This window comes from Gasterosteus aculeatus, chromosome 1 (assembly GCF_964276395.1).
Source record: "Gasterosteus aculeatus chromosome 1, fGasAcu3.hap1.1, whole genome shotgun sequence".
In the NCBI taxonomy this organism is placed as follows: domain Eukaryota; kingdom Metazoa; phylum Chordata; class Actinopteri; order Perciformes; family Gasterosteidae; genus Gasterosteus; species Gasterosteus aculeatus.
In genome coordinates, this window is record NC_135688.1 from 17,727,965 (window position 1) to 17,747,719 (window position 19,755).

Sequence of the window (19,755 nt, forward strand, 5' to 3'; positions counted from 1 at the left end):
TCTGGTTTATTGGAGGGGGAAAAAAAAAGACCACCTCATCAGGCGTATACAATTGCATTTATTGTATAAAGACAAGAAGACAGCTCGGGTAACGGATCATTATCTGATTTTCATTTTTAGGTAGAAAACAATGGAGTTTGGATTTAACTACTTGACTCAATGAACAGCAATCACAAAGGGATAAAAAAACAAACAGAAAAAAAACTCCACATACAAACTACTCCAGAGTGGCAAAATGTTCAATCAAAGACTGAATTAAACGCTTAAATACTACAGTATCCACACCTATAAAAAAATGTCCCATACTGTTTGAAGCCTATTAGGAGTAAATAAAATGCGCTCACTCGGAAACAGAAAAATAAAGAGCGAAGACATAGAAAAGGGCTGTGAGGGTAAAAAGCATGCGTTTTGTTCTTTGTTAAGCTTCTCAAAACTGCAGATTCATTTAGGGCTCGCTGCATTTCTCATGGCCCGTCGCACTTTCACACTATCGCATCCTAGAAATATACAACAACCTCTTCAATCTGCAGGAAATGTGGAGTTTGCAGTTCAACAGACGCCCACATTAAATGCATAATAGATAACATTCATTAGATGTTTTGATACCTATGATCTACCATCGCAGTCACGGCGTAGAGCAAGACTTCATTCAGAACAAAAGAGACTACAGCAAACTGACAACAGTCTGTGTGTACATTGATTGCTGGGAATGAAGGCTACGGTGTTAAACCAGACAGACGGTTATGGTCAGGGACTTATGGAGAGACCGGACAAAAATCCATTTGCTGCAGGGGTCAGTTTAGGACACAGGTGGACGCAGGTAGAGATGCAGACCGAAGCTACTGGGAACCAGATGAGCCTTGGCTGCCCTGTCCAGGGTAGCCGCCGTACTGGCTGTAATACTGGTTCCACTGGTTCTGGTTCTGGTAGTACTGCTGCCACTGCTGAGCGTACTGGAGGGAGAAACAAAAGCAGTGAGAGAAGATTTGGAATTTATACGCAACAGCATTTGACGTCAGATTACGTAACGCATATTAACAGGATTTTTCCATTTTTAGAAACGCTGGGTTTTCTAGAAAAAGGGCACGAAGGAATAATTAAAGCATTTAAAAATAGTGACTAAAACCGGTATTCAAGCAATCGGGGGTTGTTGCCTCGGCGCCTAGCGCAGATTCCAGAGGCCCGCTCACATCTTCCCAGCCCCTCTAAGTTAACCTGGCGATGTGTGAGAGGCCGTGGGTACGGCGCTCATTGCCCACCTGCTGATATTGCTGGTTGTAGCTCTGCTGTTGCGGCTGCTGTGGCTGTTGCGGCTGCTGCGGCTGTGGCTGCTGCTGTTGTGGCTGCTGCTGCGGTTGTTGCTGGTGGTGGTTGTACGTCTGTGCAGTGGAAGGTGTCTGGCTGTAGCTTTGGCTGTATCCGGGGTACTGACTGTAGCTGCCGTAGTAACTCTGGTTGTAGCTGCTCGGGTTGTAGCTTTGACTGTAGCTCTGGCCGTAGCCCTGGAGGAGAGGCAAGGGCATCACGTTAATTTACTACTAAAGGCAGTAAAGCCTTTTCCTCCATAAAAAGGGTTGAGTTTGTTAACCTGGCCGTATGCTCCCTTGTTGTAAGAGGCCGGGCGATTGTAGCTTCCTCCTGACGGCTGGCTGCGGTTATAACTGCCGCGGGCATCAGAGCCGCCGTCACGGTAGCTGCTGCCGCCCCAGCGGTTCTGGTTGTAGCTGCCACGATTGTAGCCCGCTGCAGAAACAGAGTGTCGCGATAAGAGATATGCACAACTTGACCGTCTTGTGTATCATTACGTTCGAGTCGAAGGTCCACTCACCTCCTCTGTACCCGCTGCCCCCGTCCCCGCTGCGGCTCTGGTAGCCGCCGCGGGATCCCTCGCGGTTGTCATACCGCTGGAAGCTACCGCCTCCGCGGCCACGGAACCCGCCTTGCCGGTTGTCAAAGCGTTTGTCCGGGGGCGGGCCGGCCTTGCGGCCCTCCTCATTGTACTGCTTCAGCAGAGTTTCGGCCTCGTCTTGCTGCAGCTCAGCGAACGTCACCCCCTCCAGGAAGTCACAAGCCTCAGGGAGAGTAAAGTTGGCTTAGGGAGGGACAGAGGTGACCACAGGAGGAGGATAGAGACAGCCCATCCAGCGAGAGACGGATGGAGAGGCAGACAGAGAGAGAGAGAGAAAGAGGGGGAGGGGGGTTGTAGTGAGGACCAGAGGACCCACACCACCAGAAGACAAAAGAAAAAAATAATTACAACCATACAGGGGCAATGGAAATCATTGAGAAACTATGTTCAGATAGATGAAAGCTGATGGCAGGGTAAAGGGAACAAACACCACCTCCAGGGGAACATGGAGGAAGCATTTGTTGAAGCAGACAAAGGAGAGCGAGTTCAGTAGAGGTGGGGAGAGGGACAAAAAAAAAAAAAAACGACAACTGGAAGGTTGGTGAGAAGAGGAAACTGCACTGCAAACCAAGGACAGCTGATGTAATGGGGTTAACTTCCGACAACTTCAGCATGTGACTGATTGTAAGTTTGCCATTTGGAAACATTCTTTTCAGGGAAGCAAATTGTGCAATTAGCTCTACTTTTAGATCGACCTCGTCGAGGCCCCACGTCTCAGTTTGCAGTGCATTAGAATTAAGCTGGATGGCGAGTGGCGATAGAGAGCAAAAATAAGGAGGAATCAAATTCATGTGGACTGAAAAAAAAAAAAAAAAAAAAGTCCAGTTCTGATATCTGACCAAAGAATAGGATGGGGAAAGGAGGGGGGAGGGGGGGGGGGGGTGGGGGGCATCTTCCAAGATTGATTTTAGAGACAACACATAGAAAAGTCAAAAGTAGATCTGGTGTTTTGTTTGTTGTTTCCACAGCGTTCCTACCTTTCATTTCTAAAACAGCATGATCGGGCACATCCTTCCCCTGCTCATTGGTTTGCTTTAATGTTCGTTCTTTTAAATCCTCGTCCGTGGGACAAATTACAATAGCCTTGCGTTGAAAACCTTCAAAAGGACGCATTTTTCGTCTCCTTGCTGATCCATATACATTTGTCTAGCAATGGTGACAAGAAAGAAGTAGAAGCTTGTTTGTTATTGTTTACTTGTTATGGCTTTCCACTGGAAGGAAGCTGGAACCCTGCAATAATGAAGTGAGAGAGGTTTGTCTTGGATGTCAAGTCTACGCTTTTACTCAACTTCTAATGGCCTCTCGTCACTCCACAGACTTACCTCACAGGCGGCTCATTCAGGCGTCACGTGGCTGCTGATGAATGTTAGATATGGACACACACACACACACACAGGGACCCCGCAAATATCTAGCCTGACCGTACTGAACATTTATAGACAATACATAAGCATGGTGCCGATTCTGTGTTCCTGCAGTGACGGAGTAAAGCTTTCCAGCGTGAGCGAATGCCGATGGAGGGTCTGGGAGCCGATTGTCCCCCAGTTTATTATCAGGCATGATAATCAGTAATGCCAAGAAACTTTCAGGATTGGAATGACAACACAAGGCACAACTTGCTCTATTAACGCATCCCTTAATTCAGGATTAGGACCAGAATGTGAGAAAAACGGGGAACGCGAAAACGTTGAAATGCAAATTATGGCTGCCATTATTATCTGTACACGCAGAGGCTCAAACCGTTTGCTTCAACACATCTGAATCTACACGGGGAATCAAAACAATTCTTAATTTAGAACAGGACGTTAGTTACAAACACTTAAGGCTCATTTACAGGTGAGATTCTGAATTCAAACTCCCATCCAGCTTCAGTACAAACGGATCAGAGTAAAGTTAGCGTCAAACTGTCTTGTTACTCATAGAGAGGACTCCCCGTCACCACCGCTCATCACTCAACAACGTTTCTGAACGGACCCAAAACACCGAGAGCAGACCAGCAGATAATCCTGTTTTTGCATAGAGACAACATGGTGATAATAAGCCAGCAGGCTATGTGCAAGTGGCGCAAAATGTTGTTGCTCTCCTTCCATGAAGATCAGCAAACCGACACTCAGTTTACAGAGAAAACAACTCCTTTCTGAACCGACGCTCCACCAACAGCAGCTAACTATCCTGACGGGGTCCCAACACTTACCTCGACTTACCTGATCTTCATACGGACTCTAGTCCCGAACAAGACAACAGATAGATATAACCTACCTGCACATACTCACAGTTTCCCCAGAAAAGAAAGTCCGCCATCTGACCCACCTACCTTTTTACACATTCGCTCAACAAGGATCTAAAAATCTAAAAACTGTTAGTCTTTACTTACCTTTGGGGTCAATTAAGTTAAAAACACACTCAAAAGTTCCAAGCATCTCACTTAAAAATAGCTTTAAAAAAAAGCTAGCAACTCTGTCTTATTGAAATTAGCAACGGAAGGTGTTTTTCTTACTCACCAGTCAGAGCTTACTTGTTTCTCAACATCTTTACATAGTCATGGTTTACTTGTACATTGTTGAAATTCACAGGACAAAACAATACTGTATTATGACAAGAAATAGCAAGTGCAAATATACTGAGGGATGAAAACATGAAATATTCTGTCACTTGTGAGAGCCATTAATCATTCACTTTTAGAAAACATGACAAGCAAAATACAAGAGGGTGATCAATGCTTCTTCTACTCTAAAATACACAGAGCCCCCCTGAAAGATAAATAGATAGTCCATTAGAGAGAGTGATCATCAGGGCACATTGACTGACTGTGGCGAGTATGAGGGCCCAGTGTGGGTGGGGGGGCAGTACCTGATCTAGGATGTAGTTGCGTCTCTTGCGGGCCGCAATCTCGATCAGCCGGTTCAGACACTGGGTGGCCTGCTGGATCAGAACATCCCAGCGGCCAGAGTAGTTTTTCTGGCGACGCAATCCCATGACCTGCAGAAAGAAAAGCCGTGGAAGACCACGATGGGTTGCAATGTGTGAATGACGAGGGGGGGTTACGCCCCAACACACCAATAAATGGAACATGCTATTTTCAAGGCAATATAATATGAAAAGTATTAGTACCATAGTTTAAGGAATTTATTTGGCTTAGCATTTTGACTAATTACGTTGGGGGAGATTAATATTGGGAATAATTATTATCTTGAATAAAGCTCGGCTTTGAAAGAACTCTGAAATTTTATGAAGGCTTGTGAACACAACGGTCTAGTTCACCTTCATCTTGTCCATGATGGCGTTTGTGCCCAGGATGTTGTACTTTTTCTCCGGGTTAGTCTCTGCATACTTTATGGCCCAAGTGGTCTTTCCGCAGGCAGGCAGACCCACCATCATCAAGATCTGAAACACGTTAACAAATGAAAAGAGTCCATTCATCACTGAAAAAGCAGTTCCTTTTAATACATACAAAATCCTGACCGAAAATAACGGCATCAAAAAAATCCATCTACTTACCAAGATGCAAATATTAAACTAAACGGGAAAGCTCTAAGGAGCAATAGTACGGCACTGTACCTTATTATTTTTGCTTGATTCTCTTGATTGCATGACTTGTATTTGCATGTCATGGTGAAAAAAGGAGATTCCTTCTGCCTCATGTTTTTTATTATTATTTCCTTCTGCTTTACTTACTGTGCAAATTAACAATATATCGCCCAAAAATCCGGGGCTGCAGATAGACTGTAACCTAACAAACCATAACGTAACTAGGGAAAATAACTCAAATGAAACCCGTATTGGTCTATCATTTCATCACTGCCCTACCTCGCACTCAGACTTGACGGCCGGTCCCTTCGTGCCTCTGATCTTGTCGTCCATGCCGAGATCGTGGATGTAGGTGTATCCCTCTGGCGGGGGGAAGTACGGCTGCGGCCTTTGCCCAAAGTTGAACTCAACGGCGCAGTTCTTGACCAGGACGTGAGGAAACAGCGCTCGGCCTGCCAGCTCCTCCTTGGTGGTGCGGAAAGCCACGCCAAGTGACACGCCGTTCTTGGTGAAGCCCAGCTCCACCTCATCGCCACTGTCAAAGTCCTACAACACGATGGCATTTTACAAAATCGTTTTTTGTATTTAGGATGAGAAAGTTGTTTTTTCAAAATATCGTCATTTCATGTTATTAAAAGATAAAGTAACTGTTTATACGTACAATGTAACAGCCGATGACGTCGTTCTCACCAAACTTCTCTCCAAAGTCTGCAAACTTACAGTCAGCTGATTTCTTTCCTGTTCCTCCGTATCCAAAGGAAAAGGCTTCCTCGCCTGAAAGAAAATGCAGTTTAAAAAAAAACAAAAAACAGCTCACGTTTCTTTCATGTTAAACATCCTCTTGATCGTTTGGCTCCTCTCACCCAGCTGAGTGCTGCAGTGGTTGAGAGACCATCCAATTCTGACAACGTGGGGATCGGGCTCACTACCGGGCAGATGCTTTACTGGAATCTCCTCGTTGATCTGAAGAGCGAGCGGACAAATCGGGTCAAAAACAAGCGAGAGAGCAAGAGAGAAAACTGCCAGAGAAGATCTAGTGCAGCACAACAGCAACAAGGCATTACACCAAGTTATCAAACAATGATTGGAAGGAAATCCTGCTCAATTCAGTAAAATAAGACTGAGGTGAGTTGTGGCAATGTCGGATTATTAAATATTTCAGATGTTTTATAGGCTGAGTAAAACGAGTAAAAAGTTACTGTCAATAGGAAACAAAGCAGTTGGTAATCCACCGTTGAGAATAATAAATACACGCAGCCCGTCACATCGCATCAGTGACACCAGATCTGTTTTGGCCATTACCTTCATCTCATAAAACACACGGCCCTGTGTGACCCCATGTGTGGCTCGGGCTCCGGCCCACAGGTAGGCGAAGCCTTCGATGGTCAGTGGGTAACCACTGTAGCGATCTCGTGACACTTTGAAGTGCAGATCACAGTTGTCTGAAAGAAAAGAGGTTTTTCTTGGATGAGATTAAACCCTAAATATGATACAGACACAATCCAAGTTGAGAACTGTATGTAAGCTCATTCATTCAAAATGTAATAACCCATCTTCTTATGACAAAACGTGTAAACAAAGGACAGCGATTCAGTTTCTCCTCCTACTTACAGGTATCGATTGTAACCAGAGTGTCATCTATGTTTTCTTCCTCATCTTCAGCCGGGGGCTGTGGTGTGCGGGATCTGTGGAACGTGGGCAGAGTATAAAGTTAACAGAGTATTCATACAAATCAAACCAGTCATTCAAATGACATTTCCCTCCTTCTACAGTGGTGCAACGTCAGTGCTGGAGTGTACCAAACGGAAAATGTAGTACTTTTAGGATGAGCGTACCTCTTCTCCTCGCGGTGCTCATAGTAGCTGTAGCTCCTGCTCTCCTCGTATGGTCTCTTGCGGCTGTGGTGCCCACTTCTATCAGCTTCCACTTTGATTTCCTCGGCCTGACGCTCGCCATCTTGGCTACCCCGATTCTCTGGCCCACGACTCTCCCGCTGTGTGTCCTCATCGGCTCCAGGGTCGTCTTCCATTTTGACCTCCACTTTAACTTCTAAAATGATAAAGGTACAATGATGGTGAGCTACTGCTTTGCAATAAACTGATCATCTATAAAACGTTGGATTTGAGACTAGATATCATCCTCAATTTTGGAAATTGCAACATAGCGATGTTGGGAGAGTGTTGCCTTTTTCTGGTTTTAACGGCTTTACTACAGAAAGGGGATTTGTGAACTTACCAGCTTGTTCTAGCGGTCTCCTTTACGTTTTGATAAATTGCACATTACTGAGGATCATTTATTAAGTTGCTAAGAGCCCTGTTCTGGTCTGCTTTGCTATTGACATATTGAAACACACATGCTGAACGGAAAGAAAAAAACCTTGATATTTTACAGGAAGCTGGCAGCTAGAGTAATAAATAACAATTAAAAAAAAAGATAACAAAACAAACTACAGAGTCATTGGTCAACTGATGCATGTCACTATTAAATACTAGAAAAACAGCTGTGTCTGCATTGGTCATCTCACTCAAATCTCCTCACTACTATGGTGAGCACCATGAGATAATCATGAAATGAAGGCTTCTTTACAACATTGCACAAGGCAAAAACACTTACTGTATACAGGCCTGTAGAATTTTTTATTACATGTCGAGTAGGAGAAAAACGGTTGGAAATCACCTGGTTTGTTCTCGTCTTTCTCCACTGGCTCCAGCACAGATGTGGTCTGGTTGTCTGACATGTTCGATTTCTGTGTGTTGGAATCTACTGGAGCATCAGGCATGCTGTGACCGGAGTCTGAAGTAGGACGACTCCCATACGGCTCGCCTTCTGCTTCCTCGTCTTCATAGTAACCACCTGAATCTCGACCCTCATCGTCCTCTTGTGGGGCAACAATTCCCCCCCCACCAACACCGCCGGCTTCAACACCAGCATTATTGCCTTCGGCGTCATCGCTATCAGCCTCATCGTTAACCCCGTCATCGTTGTCAGCCTCATCGTTAACCCCGTCATCGTTGTCAGCCTCATCGTTAACCCCGTCATCGTTGTCAGCCTCATCGTTAACCCCGTCATCGTTGTCAGCCTCATCGTTAAGCCCGTCATCGTTGTCGTTATCGCCGTCATCGTTATCAGCCTCATCGTTATCGCCTTCAACTTCAGCGTTATTTTCTCCCGCAGCGTAGTCCTTAGCTACTTCGGCATCTGAAAAGTGGAAATCCAAAACGTTTAGGGTGGTAAACATACTCAACACAACTTAGAACTTGCATAATTGTTTTACGTCCAAAGTTTAATTTCCCATTTTCAAGTTCACTTAGCGCTTTAATACGCAGGAGGGGAAATTCTAGACAATCAGTAAGCAGTTCTTTTTTTGTCAAAGACAAGACTAGAACCCACGAAATGTACGCAATGAGTTTAAATTTAAATTCAACAGTTTTGCCAGAAAATTAATGGAAAATACACTTAACTTCAAATCTGGTATTAAACACACAGTTTTTTGAAGCTTAACTAAATTCTGTTTAGATGGAAGACAGTGAGCAACCATTCTTAAGTTAAAAAAACAACTGGAAACTCCCACTTAGCTGTCCATATCACGCCATCACTGCATAACAAAATAGATGAATAAAAACACAACGTGATTGGGGCTTACGCTGCTCTTGTTCATCCTCTCCATCACCATCATCTTCATTTTCTTGGAGGTCCTCAGGGAATCCATCTTCCTGGTCCACCTGGTCTGAGGCACCGCCGTGCGCGTCAGCCTCCAGAGCGGCTATCAGCCTCTCCACCAGGTCAGGCTTCCGGCCTCTGGTGTCCAGGCCGCGGCGCTGGAGCTCCTCTTTCAGTTCGTTGACTTTCAGTTTCTTCACGTCAACACTCATTATGCCTCAGATGTTTGTCGACTTAACGTTTAGAAACGCTAGAACGCTAGAAAGAAAGGGGAAATACAAACAATGGTAAAGTATCGTTACAACATTGTGATGAACTTTCAAATAATAACGGGTGGCGGCAGAGTTTCTGAGTCAACCGGGCTAGCATTACATTAGCAGGTTAGCAGTGCTAGTTTGAGACTATAGTGCATCTTATTGCCGGTTTCACGAATACCTGTCAAGCAAGTAACCTTTGTTTGTAGCTTCCTGTATTTGTATGGTTATTCTAAACCCGGAAATCTCATTCGAATATTTGTTTACGGGTTCTTGTTTCGTGGCTAACGTTGGTAACTAGCCTAGCCTAGCGCTGGCTAACGTACCGACAACCGATGCAAAATAAGTCACAATGTGTTTCCTGGAACTTTTAAAATGCAAAGATGCAAACGTTTCTATAACGTGCACGAAAGGCATGTAGTCAATGCATAGTTTTATTGATTTGAAAAACGTTCATGATGCAGAATAAGGGGAAATAATAATATTGCGGCCTACCTTGTCTCACGCGAGTTGCGCGGGTCAGTCGTGTTAAAGATTGAAAGTCTCGCGGCTGCCCTCTGTGGGTCGGACCCACACCTGCAACCGGAAGTTAAGACCCGCTCATGTTGACGGGTTTATGCTACTACTATTTAAACACCGAGGTGCAAATGTTGGATCTCGGGATAAGGATACGTTTGTAATGATGAGTTATATGTTAAGCGCTCCATTTGAGTGAATTAATCATATTAGCCGAGTTTGCTGAGATCATAGGCACATATAAAGGCGAGGATGTTGTTCGTTTTGCACTTGGAACAATCCGAAATGGGAAGTGACGTAAAAGTTACATCTGGGAAATGTAGTGTTAAAGACCGACCCGCTTACTTGTGACTACAAACATTACAGGAATCATGAAACATTTATTGCCAAAATATGTCAAGCATACAAGGAATTTGTCTTGGCGGTTAGTGCGTGACAGTAGACAGTGTAACATTAGACAACAAGACGGCAGTGCACAAGTAATAAAATAAAATGAAATGCTAATGCAATGGGTTAGTAGAATAAGGCTATGGGTTAGTATAAAACAAGGGAATAAAGTTAAAGTTAAAAATGTATTTAGAAGAAAAGAAGTATTTAAAAAGTTAAAAAATGTTAAACATAAAGTGCACTATCGAACAAGTGACAAATATATCTTATCAGATTAAGTGGGAAATGAATGAAACGATGATTTTGGTGAAGTATAATTATTAAAAAACATTATTCTCAACCAGACCATTCTACACAACACTTATAGTTGGTAAGTAGGCCTAAGTATTATGCTAATACCTGCACACCTTTTACTTTAATAATTCAGGCATCTTAACACTTTGTGTCCGTGGTTGAAAAAGTTTTACTTATGCAAAAGTAGAAAAAATATTGTGTAACTGCAGTTTTGTAACTGTACTACAATCATTAGAAAGCTTTGGTTAAATTACAATTTCATGTAATATTTCCTTTTTTAAATTGCTATTACTTTGAGGTTTAGATAAAAAAAACGTATGGAATAAAAACGATGTTCAGGTTTTTAAAAGGAGCAACGTATAATTTAATGTATCACAAAGAAATTTACAGAGAATATAACCAGCAGAGTAATCCAATGTGAACATTATTCTTGATTGAGGTCTTATAATAATTAGTTTTTAAAAAGTTTTTAGTTTTTATCTTTTTAATGACTGCGTTCCTTAATTCAATTCAATTCATTTTATTTTGTATAGCCCATAATCGCAAATTACAAATTTGCCTCAGAGGGCTTTACAGTCTGTACACATACGACATCCTCTGCCCCGAAACCCACCATCGGCACAGGAAAAACTCCCCAAAACACGAAAAAACCCTTACAAGAGGGAAAAAAGGGAAGAAACCTTAGGGAGAACGTCAGAGGAGGGATCCCACTCCCGGGATGGACAGACTACAATGGATGCCATGTGTACAGAATGAACAATGTATAATACATGCAATTCCTATGACAGAAATGATTCAAGTAATTGTGAGTAGTAAGCCAGGCGCACAGCAGGACCACTGCAGGGGCAACCACCATCAGATAGAACCACCATCCACAGAAGCCTGTGGGGAGGGAGAGCACAGAGACTTTAGGAGAGGGTAATGTTGGTTTATGAGTACAGTAATATGATTAATATCTAAAATAATAATGATGATGATGATGATGATGATGGCCGCAGCAGGCGTCAGCATGGCCACGGTAGGTGTCAGGACCATGGTCCCGAAGGAACCACGATCTACGGAGACCTGATAGGGGAGAAAGCACAAAAAAACTCCCGGAAAGAAGCTGAATTAGTCATGTACATTAATAAAACTTGAATTATGGTAGAACGAGAGCGTGAGAGAGGAGCTTGGTGTGTCCTAAGAATTCCCCCGGCATTCTAAGCCTATAGCAGCTTAACTAAGGGCTGGTCCGGACTAACCTGAGCCAGCCCTAACTATAGGCAGAATCAAAGAGTAACCCAGCATCTATGGAGCGCAGTTGCCTTGTAGGGCAATAAGGTGTTACAAGCTCTTGAAGATACAACGATGCCTCACCAGCAAGTGCCTTGTAGGTGAGGAGAAGTACCTTAAAATCTATTCTTGATTTAACAGGGAGCCAGTGCAGAGAAGTTAATACAGGAGTGATATGATCCCTTTTCATAGTTCTTGTTAATACACGTGCTGCAGCATTCTGAATCAACTGGAGAGGCTTAAGAGATTTAAAAGAGCAGCCTGATAACAAAGAATTACAGTAGTCCAGTCTGGAAGTGACAAACGCATTAACTAATTTTTCTGCATCACTTTGAGACAGGAAGTTCCTGATTTTTGATATGTTACGTAGATGAAAATAGGCAGTCCTTGAAGTCTTCTTTATATGCGAGTTGAAGGTCATATCCTGGTTGAAGAGAACTCCCAGATTCCTGACGGTGCTGCTGGGTACCAGAGCAATTCCATCCATAAAAACTGTATCACGTGACAGCTGGCTTCAAAGGCGCTCTGGGCCTATCAGGATAACTTCCGTTTTTTCTGAGTTTAGCATCAGGAAGTTGCCGGTCATCCAAGTTTTGATGTCTCCAAGACATTCTTAACTGTTTGTAAATCTCCTCGCTTTATGTTTGGATGTTTTGATGGTTTTATGTGAAGCACTTTGAATTGCCTTGTTGTTAAAATGTGCTGTACAAATAGAATTGTCTTACCTAATGAAAAAAGATGGTGCAGGATGAACCTATATACAATTAAGTAACTTCACCCTTTTATAACAAACTCAACAGTACTTTCATGCACAAAGATAAAATAAAAAAGTCCAACTAAAAAAGACTCAAATTATTTAACAAGTATTAATTATGAAGGAACTGTGGATGCTTTTTGTTCCTGAGTTCTACTTGACAAGGCTACTCGGTCAAGCTCAATGTCCTGTGTGTCTCTCTGTTTAGAGAAAGGAGGGATTTTACTGCTCACGTTGCATGTAAGTACACGTTGCTGCTGGGAGAGGCTTACCTCCGTGAATACATTCTTTTTACCATTAGCATCCATTCCAAAAACCTTTAAAAATAGTTATTTAATAATCAATACAATATAAGTTTACATTCGTAAAATTAACTATATTCAATAGGCTATTCAATTTCATCATCCTAAAAACCCCAAACCCTACTATCAGAACAGACAAACCCCTTCGCCCAGACTATAAATGAATCACGCATGCCGAGACCTGCCACCAACTGAAAACGGGGCCTTGGCCCGCGGAGCCCCAGAAAAGCCTGTGACCCGCATCATGCGCAGAGTCGCCAGACCCATGATTTCAAGGCCCATACCTGAAGAACCTCAAGGACGAAGGCCGGGACAATCAGGCTCCTCAGTGCAAACTGAAATGGCAGACAGGCAGTTAAATGTGTTATTAGTCTGCTTTTTACCTTAATGGCAGTAGTACAATTATGCAACTGTCATGTAATTGTGACTTTATTTTACAAAATCAGTTTTGTTGAGTATATTAGACAGTTATCTGGTTAAGGGCAACTGTCGTGTTCTTTACTCTGGAATACCTGGATGTGGTGCACTTGGCTGAGATTGGACTTCATGTAAAGACTAAGCGCATGCCCAATGTTCAACTGCATGAGGGCCTGAAAGTCTATTGTTGGAGAATTCATTGATCAGCACACTGTGAGTCTCTCAGGAACTGGGCGTGCAACCTTTTTTTGGAACCCTGTGACCTTAGTTACTAGTTATTAGTCCACCGTGGCATTGTGTTTTTACAGCTGGAACCCGCATGTTCTTTAGTTGATCAATTTTTCATCTATGACCTCAAAGTGATGCAGACGAAGCCAGAAGAGTGCCGCAGTCTCTTTTATATTTAGTAGGCAGTATTGCTTTGAGTGTTTCCTAGTTGTAATGCATAGTATTTCCATAATTTCCTTTCTGCTTCGTTCTGAGGAATGTCATTGAGTATTACTATGTTTGAACTGTAGGTGGACTCAGATTACATCAGGACCCCTCTGGCCGCGGAGTTGAGTGTTCGTGGTTCAGGTAAGCAAGTGAAGGATTCAAAGATCTTGGAGCATTTTCTCCTAGAACCTGAAGGTATGTTCAACCATTCATTTAAAATAATTGTTTGTGATTGAAAGTTTAGATTTCCAACCCTAATTCCATACCATATTTAATCACGGGGTTGTGGCGCAGGGGTTAGAAAAGGTGTGCTGGGAAGCACAAGGTTGGTGGTTCGAGTCCAGGCTGTCTCATGTTCCATGTTGAAGTGTCCCTGAGCAAGACACCTAACCCCTAATTGCTCCCTGGGCAAAAATGTGAAAAAAGCCATGGGTTTAAAGTGTAATGTAAGTCGCTTTGGATAAAAGCGTCTGCTAAATGACCTGTAATGTAATAATGTAATGTAATCAATAAGGTACGAGAGTACTTTATCTTATAATGTAAGTTTCGAGGGTTGTTGGAGCTCTGCTGCACGTCGGGCCAAACAACACCCCCAAACTGTTACATTATTGAAGATAAAGTACTGCCTCTCGTACCTTATTGCTTTTATAATACAATTTATACTTTCACTAGTAACCGTAATAGCTGCCTTTCAGCAACAAAAATAGTATTAGCCACCAACGTTGTGCATCTCAATTCAGTAGTCTGTTTTGCAGCCAAAGATTCTAGTTTCATAAGCAAAACTAACAAATATTTGATGTAAACTAATATATATATATATATATACATAAACTAAAAATGTATTTTCAGTTTATATACTTGATTTTTTGAAGTGATTTCATCTCAATGCATAATAAAGACAAATATACCTCCATACTTTATCTTCCAACTATTTAATTATATAAATGAAGATTAAGAGTTTTGAGTATGACTTGTGGGTCAATTGTGTATCGTGCTTGCAAGTATTCTTTAAGAAATGTGCTGTTTAATGATTTTACACCGTTAAGGGGGGGTGTCAACCGGACCCTTTTATGTTTACCCATTCAAAAAACAACCACACTAATCAACTGAACGTTGACTTCAAATGGAACATAGGAACCGAGCCGTTGATGCACACTAGAAGCTGCTGTAGGTGAAGGGCTTTGTCTGGTTATCGTTCGTCGTGCCACAGCTGAAAGCAGTTCTTTGTGTTGGAAAAGCAGAGGGGAACCTCACACCTCCTGCAGTAAGTGGATGCCTTCGCCCTCGGCATTCCAGCATCGCTGCACCTTTTGCAATGCTTCCTCACCCTCTTTATTGTGTTGTCATAAAACCACAAAGTGGAAAAAAAGGTCTTGTACCATTTCATAGTCCTGTGGCTCACGCTGTAAGTTCCAATAAGTCCGTTGGACATGTCCACACCACCCACGCTACGATTGTAGTCCACAAACAGGTCCGGCGCTGGTATGAACTTGTTTTTCCACAAATGCATGTGAACAAAAAAAGCAAAACACCAAATTTGACACCAATAGTTCAGTAAATATGAAATCCGCAAGGCAATGCGTACCTTTCCGATGACCGAGGACAGTTACCAGAGTCACTTGTGTCCTGTGGGTTGTTAAATGGATGCAGTAGATCCTCTTCATCTGGCGAGGAATCCAGGAGATCCAATACTTCCTCACGAGTGCAAAATGTCTGCAAATGCCAACGAAGCAGGGAAGTTACTCACGATAAGATGTGGCTGTGCGTAATGCGTCCGAGTGCGAACTGCAAACCGTAAATTCCGGACTATATTGCGCACCTATAAAAAGGCCGCACCTGCTAATTTTTAAAAGAAAAAGGAAATTGTACATAAATAATCCACACTTGTCTATAAGCCGCAGGTGTCCCTGTTGAAACATGAGATATTAACGCGGCAAGATGTTACAGGAAATATTTTTTTAAACTTTTAATACTAAACTAGTCATTGAAATAACATTTCCCTCATTCTACAGTGGTGGAGTGTACCAAACGGAAAATGAAATACTTTTAGGATGAGCGTACCTCTTCTCCTCGCGGTGCTCATAGTAGCTGCAGCTCCTGCTCTCCTCGTATGGTCTCTCGTGGCCGTGCTGTCCATTTCTATCAGCTTCCACTTTGATTTCTTGACCCTGGCGTTCGCCATGTTGTTCGTCCTGACGGTCCAGCTCATGAATATCTGGTTGTGTGTCCTCATCGGCCCAAGAGTCATCTTCCATTTTGACCTCCACTTCTAAAATGATAAAAGTACAATGACAGTGAGCTACTGCTGGGCAATATATGGATCATCTATTAATACTTGCATTTGAGAGTAGATATCATCCTAGATCTTGGAAATTGCAATATGGCTTGAGTGTGCTATTTCCTGGTTTCAAAAGCGATACTACAGAAAGGGGATTTGTGACTTTACCAGCTTGTTCTAACTTTATAAAGTTATAAAGGCCTGGAGTTTTTTTAATGCATGTTGTGAAGCACGACCTGGAGCGTCAGTCTCCAGAGCGGCTATCAGCCTCTCCACCAGGTCAGGCTTCCGGCCTCTGGTGTCCAGGCCGCGGCGCTGGAGCTCCTCTCTCAGTTCGTAGACTTTCATTTTACTCACGTCAGCACCCATTATGCCTCAGATGTTTGTTGTCTTAAAATTTTTGCAAGAGAAAAAAGTTGAATACAAACAATGGTAAAGTACCGTTACAATATTTTTCTGCCATTTTGTCTCGTTGTCCATTGTCCCACTGTCCAATGTTAGGCACCAACCGCCATGTCAAATTCCTTGTGCGTCTAACATATTTTGGCAATAAATGTTCTTGATTCCGGATTGAACTTTCAAATTGATGGGTGGCGCCATTGTTTCAGTCAATCAGGCTAGCATTACATTAGCAGGTTAGCAGCAATAGTTTGGAACTATCTTGCTGGTTTCACTAACACCTGGTAAACAAGTTAATTTATGTTTTTAAAAGGAGCAAAATATAAATGCACTAGCAAGGGGCAGGTGATTGGAAACAGGAGAAAACAATCAGAGACTCTGCGGTCAATCATAGGGGATAAGACAACAAGGCAGGAAGTGAAGCGAACCCAGATACAACAAGAGGCAGGAAAATACAAAATGAAACAGGAGACAACCCCACACCAGCATTAGAGAATTCCAACAGCTCTTATCATGGCAGCTACTTACACTACTTCCGGGTCATTTCACTCAGCTAGGAACCTTCCTAAGGAAATTTGACGATTTGAATCCAGCCCATGTAAGTAACCATTTGCATAACTCGTAGTATGGAAAAAAGTGGAATGGAAAAAGAACTCTGCTGACAGTTGGTTATCAAAAAACCAAGAAATATAGAGAAAAATATTTTAAGAACAAAACAAAAATATTACGAATTAGGAGTGAAAGCTCACAAAATTCTGTACTGGCAGCTGAGAACAGAAGAAAGCTCAAGGACCACTAATGCAATCTAAACAGAAACTGGTTCAACTACCTACAACCCAACGGAAATGAATGACACATTCAAACAATCTGATATTAACCAGAGCATCTGGCTAAGATTGCTGAATGAAGTCTTCTTGGCTATTGAACAACTTGCTGAAGCAATTAGACAGGACCCAGAGTTAAAAGTCAACAGTCCAATCTGGCTGTAGCATTACGGTCATTCGAATCTATTGATGTAATGGTAGTCATGTTGGATATTTTGTGTTCATTGAGTATTTTTTTTTTTCACCTCAATTCAAGTATTCATGTCAGTATTTTTTCAGTGTGCACTGCTTGTAGTGCTAAAAAAAACAAAAAAACTTAAAAGACAGCATACCATTTTATTTTCAAACCATCCTCTTTGCATTTGCCATGAATCATAAAAGACATTTACAATTGAATTATGACATGAGTATAGTTTTCCGGGAATCTTCAGAGATGGACACATATGATCAAATGTGACCGGTTTGTTTGATATGGTTCTCCATGTTTGGCCCTCAATCAAGCACACAAAGCTGTTGTAAAATATATTAACTTCAATATGCCATTCAATTTGATGGTAAATCATTATATACAGTCAAATGTATTATGAACATGCAAGATAAACCTTAGAAATACACTATGAATATCATAGCAATCCCCCTTTACAATCGTTGCTGAAAATATGAGCCAACGACAGCATCCAAAACCCCAGAGCACTGATTTGTTGTACAAATCACCGGTTTCAGGCAACTTCATGTTGGGCCTTTACAGTACTATGTGTGTGAACGCTTTTTCTTTCAGACACACAGACCAACAGACAGGGCTTATTTCATCACTTTTTGGTGGGAGCAGGCAAGGACAGCAGTAGCCTATTTATCTCTCTCAACTGAGCATCTAGAGTCTCTGTGGTAAGTGCTAGTTCTCCTATTTGAGTCTGTAGGCTTGTGATGGTTTCGTTCTGCTCCTCTTCTTTGCGGCGAGAGTTAGCGGCCTGCCTGCTGTACTCCAGAACCATACATCCACCACCAATAATAAAGATGATTGCCTCTCCCAGCAACTCGGCACCCAGCTCTCCAGCAGCGTCCTCATTCAGGGGCTTGATGGTGGAGCCCCGAAAGCCCATGATCCGCATCTTTGTTCTCATCTCAATCCAGTGGTAAACTGCAAGGACAGAGCATACACGGTTCCAGTTAGGCTTTTAAATTTGATCTTTGGGTGTTTCTCACGTTTGCTTTTTTTTATCTCAGAAGGCCACAGTTTACTACAGTTGGCTGCTGTTGATTCAAATAAGTCAACATTTTTCTGGCTGCACCTGAGGCCAAACCCATAACAACCACCTGCAGCTGGGAACCAACACAAGACAGGATGAGATAAAACACAGATAGGATCTGATATGATATGATCGAGCTTTAATGATCTCCTGCTGAGCGATTTGGCTGCTGTGACAGCAGAAGAAAAGCAATATGGATAAATAGAGAAAGTAAATAACTAGTAAGATGTGTATACCACCAACAAAAGGAACATAGGGGCATTGGAGCGATTATGCTAAAGTTAACGCCAACATAATATTGTTTGGTATACACTGGCCAATTATGTTACAGTTAAAAGGTGAAAGGTAGTAACATTGCATATCATAATAGTACAATACAGCAACACAGTGTAGTTTCTCTCCGTTTCATTTGGTTGGAATAGTTTAATTGTTCTGCCAATAAATGGTGACCGCTTAGAGCTACCTCCGCTTCGGTCAGTGTTTGGGGCACATGTTTTCCAATAATGACATGACAATATTTGGGGCAATTCTTTAAGTAAATCTAAATAGTCGAAGGTGATTAAAATGGGAGGTCAAACTTTGTTTAAAATATTGTCAAAAGGTATTCAGACTGCTATCCTGTACTGACGAAAACTAAAGGCTACATACTACCTCAATGACACACAAAACCCGCCCTCTTCCAGCATGCCTGGCTGCCATTGGTCGACCAGGTAAATCCGTGAAGGTGATTGGATAAGTGATGTCGACGAACGCATTCTCATTGGGTGTAGCCGCTCCTGGCTTATCCCTCGGGTTTTTGACACCGCGATCTAGCGGTCATAGCTAGCCGTTAGCTCGGTTACTCACTCTGTGCGGGCGGAAGACACACGTAAGTCCTAAAAAACTCGCTTCTACGGGCTCCTGCCTTTATTCGGTTCGCCACAGGCTTGCTCATCTGCCTCACTCCGAGGTAGAGGAGCTTGGCAATCGGGAAGGCACCGACAACCATCTTGGCGGAAATGCTTGACGAGCGTGCGGCGGATCACGTACCGGTGACGCGATCACGTTATAATTGTGACCCACAAGACCACGTGTTCATGACGTTGGCAGTGTTCGCAAAAGGCAACTTTAAATATATGACTTTATACAAACAAATAGCGTATACAACAAAATACCATATCTTAGTAATCTTCATTTAATTTTCTTCTATAAAGATACTTTTTTATTCCTTAACCCGTATGTGCTCTCCCGTATGTGTGCAAGTAACGAGGCTAATGATTTATGAATTGATTCTCACTTC

At 42.6% G+C, this 19,755-nt stretch overlaps 2 protein-coding genes across 2 annotated transcripts; both read right to left on the minus strand.

Moving 5' to 3' along the window:
- Window positions 1-38: 38 nt before the first annotated feature.
- On the minus strand, window positions 39-10,082 carry hnrnpul1 (heterogeneous nuclear ribonucleoprotein U-like 1). Its single transcript, XM_040175671.2, has 16 exons — window positions 9,847-10,082; window positions 9,081-9,355; window positions 8,114-8,635; window positions 7,273-7,486; window positions 7,049-7,122; window positions 6,740-6,879; window positions 6,301-6,400; window positions 6,099-6,211; window positions 5,717-5,983; window positions 5,171-5,293; window positions 4,760-4,888; window positions 2,887-3,055; window positions 1,829-2,092; window positions 1,589-1,743; window positions 1,260-1,502; window positions 39-953 (listed from the first exon to the last, which is right to left on the minus strand). Exons 2-16 carry the CDS (start codon window positions 9,307-9,309, stop codon window positions 840-842), a joined length of 2,856 nt encoding a protein of 951 aa, XP_040031605.2. The 5' UTR covers window positions 9,310-9,355; window positions 9,847-10,082; the 3' UTR covers window positions 39-839.
- Window positions 10,083-17,545: 7,463 nt separating this feature from the next.
- On the minus strand, window positions 17,546-19,510 carry opa3 (outer mitochondrial membrane lipid metabolism regulator OPA3). The gene is made up of 2 exons (XM_040176547.2): window positions 19,323-19,510; window positions 17,546-18,367 (listed from the first exon to the last, which is right to left on the minus strand). Exons 1-2 carry the CDS (start codon window positions 19,462-19,464, stop codon window positions 18,039-18,041), a joined length of 471 nt encoding a protein of 156 aa, XP_040032481.1. The 5' UTR covers window positions 19,465-19,510; the 3' UTR covers window positions 17,546-18,038.
- Between the last annotated feature and the right edge of the window lie 245 nt (window positions 19,511-19,755).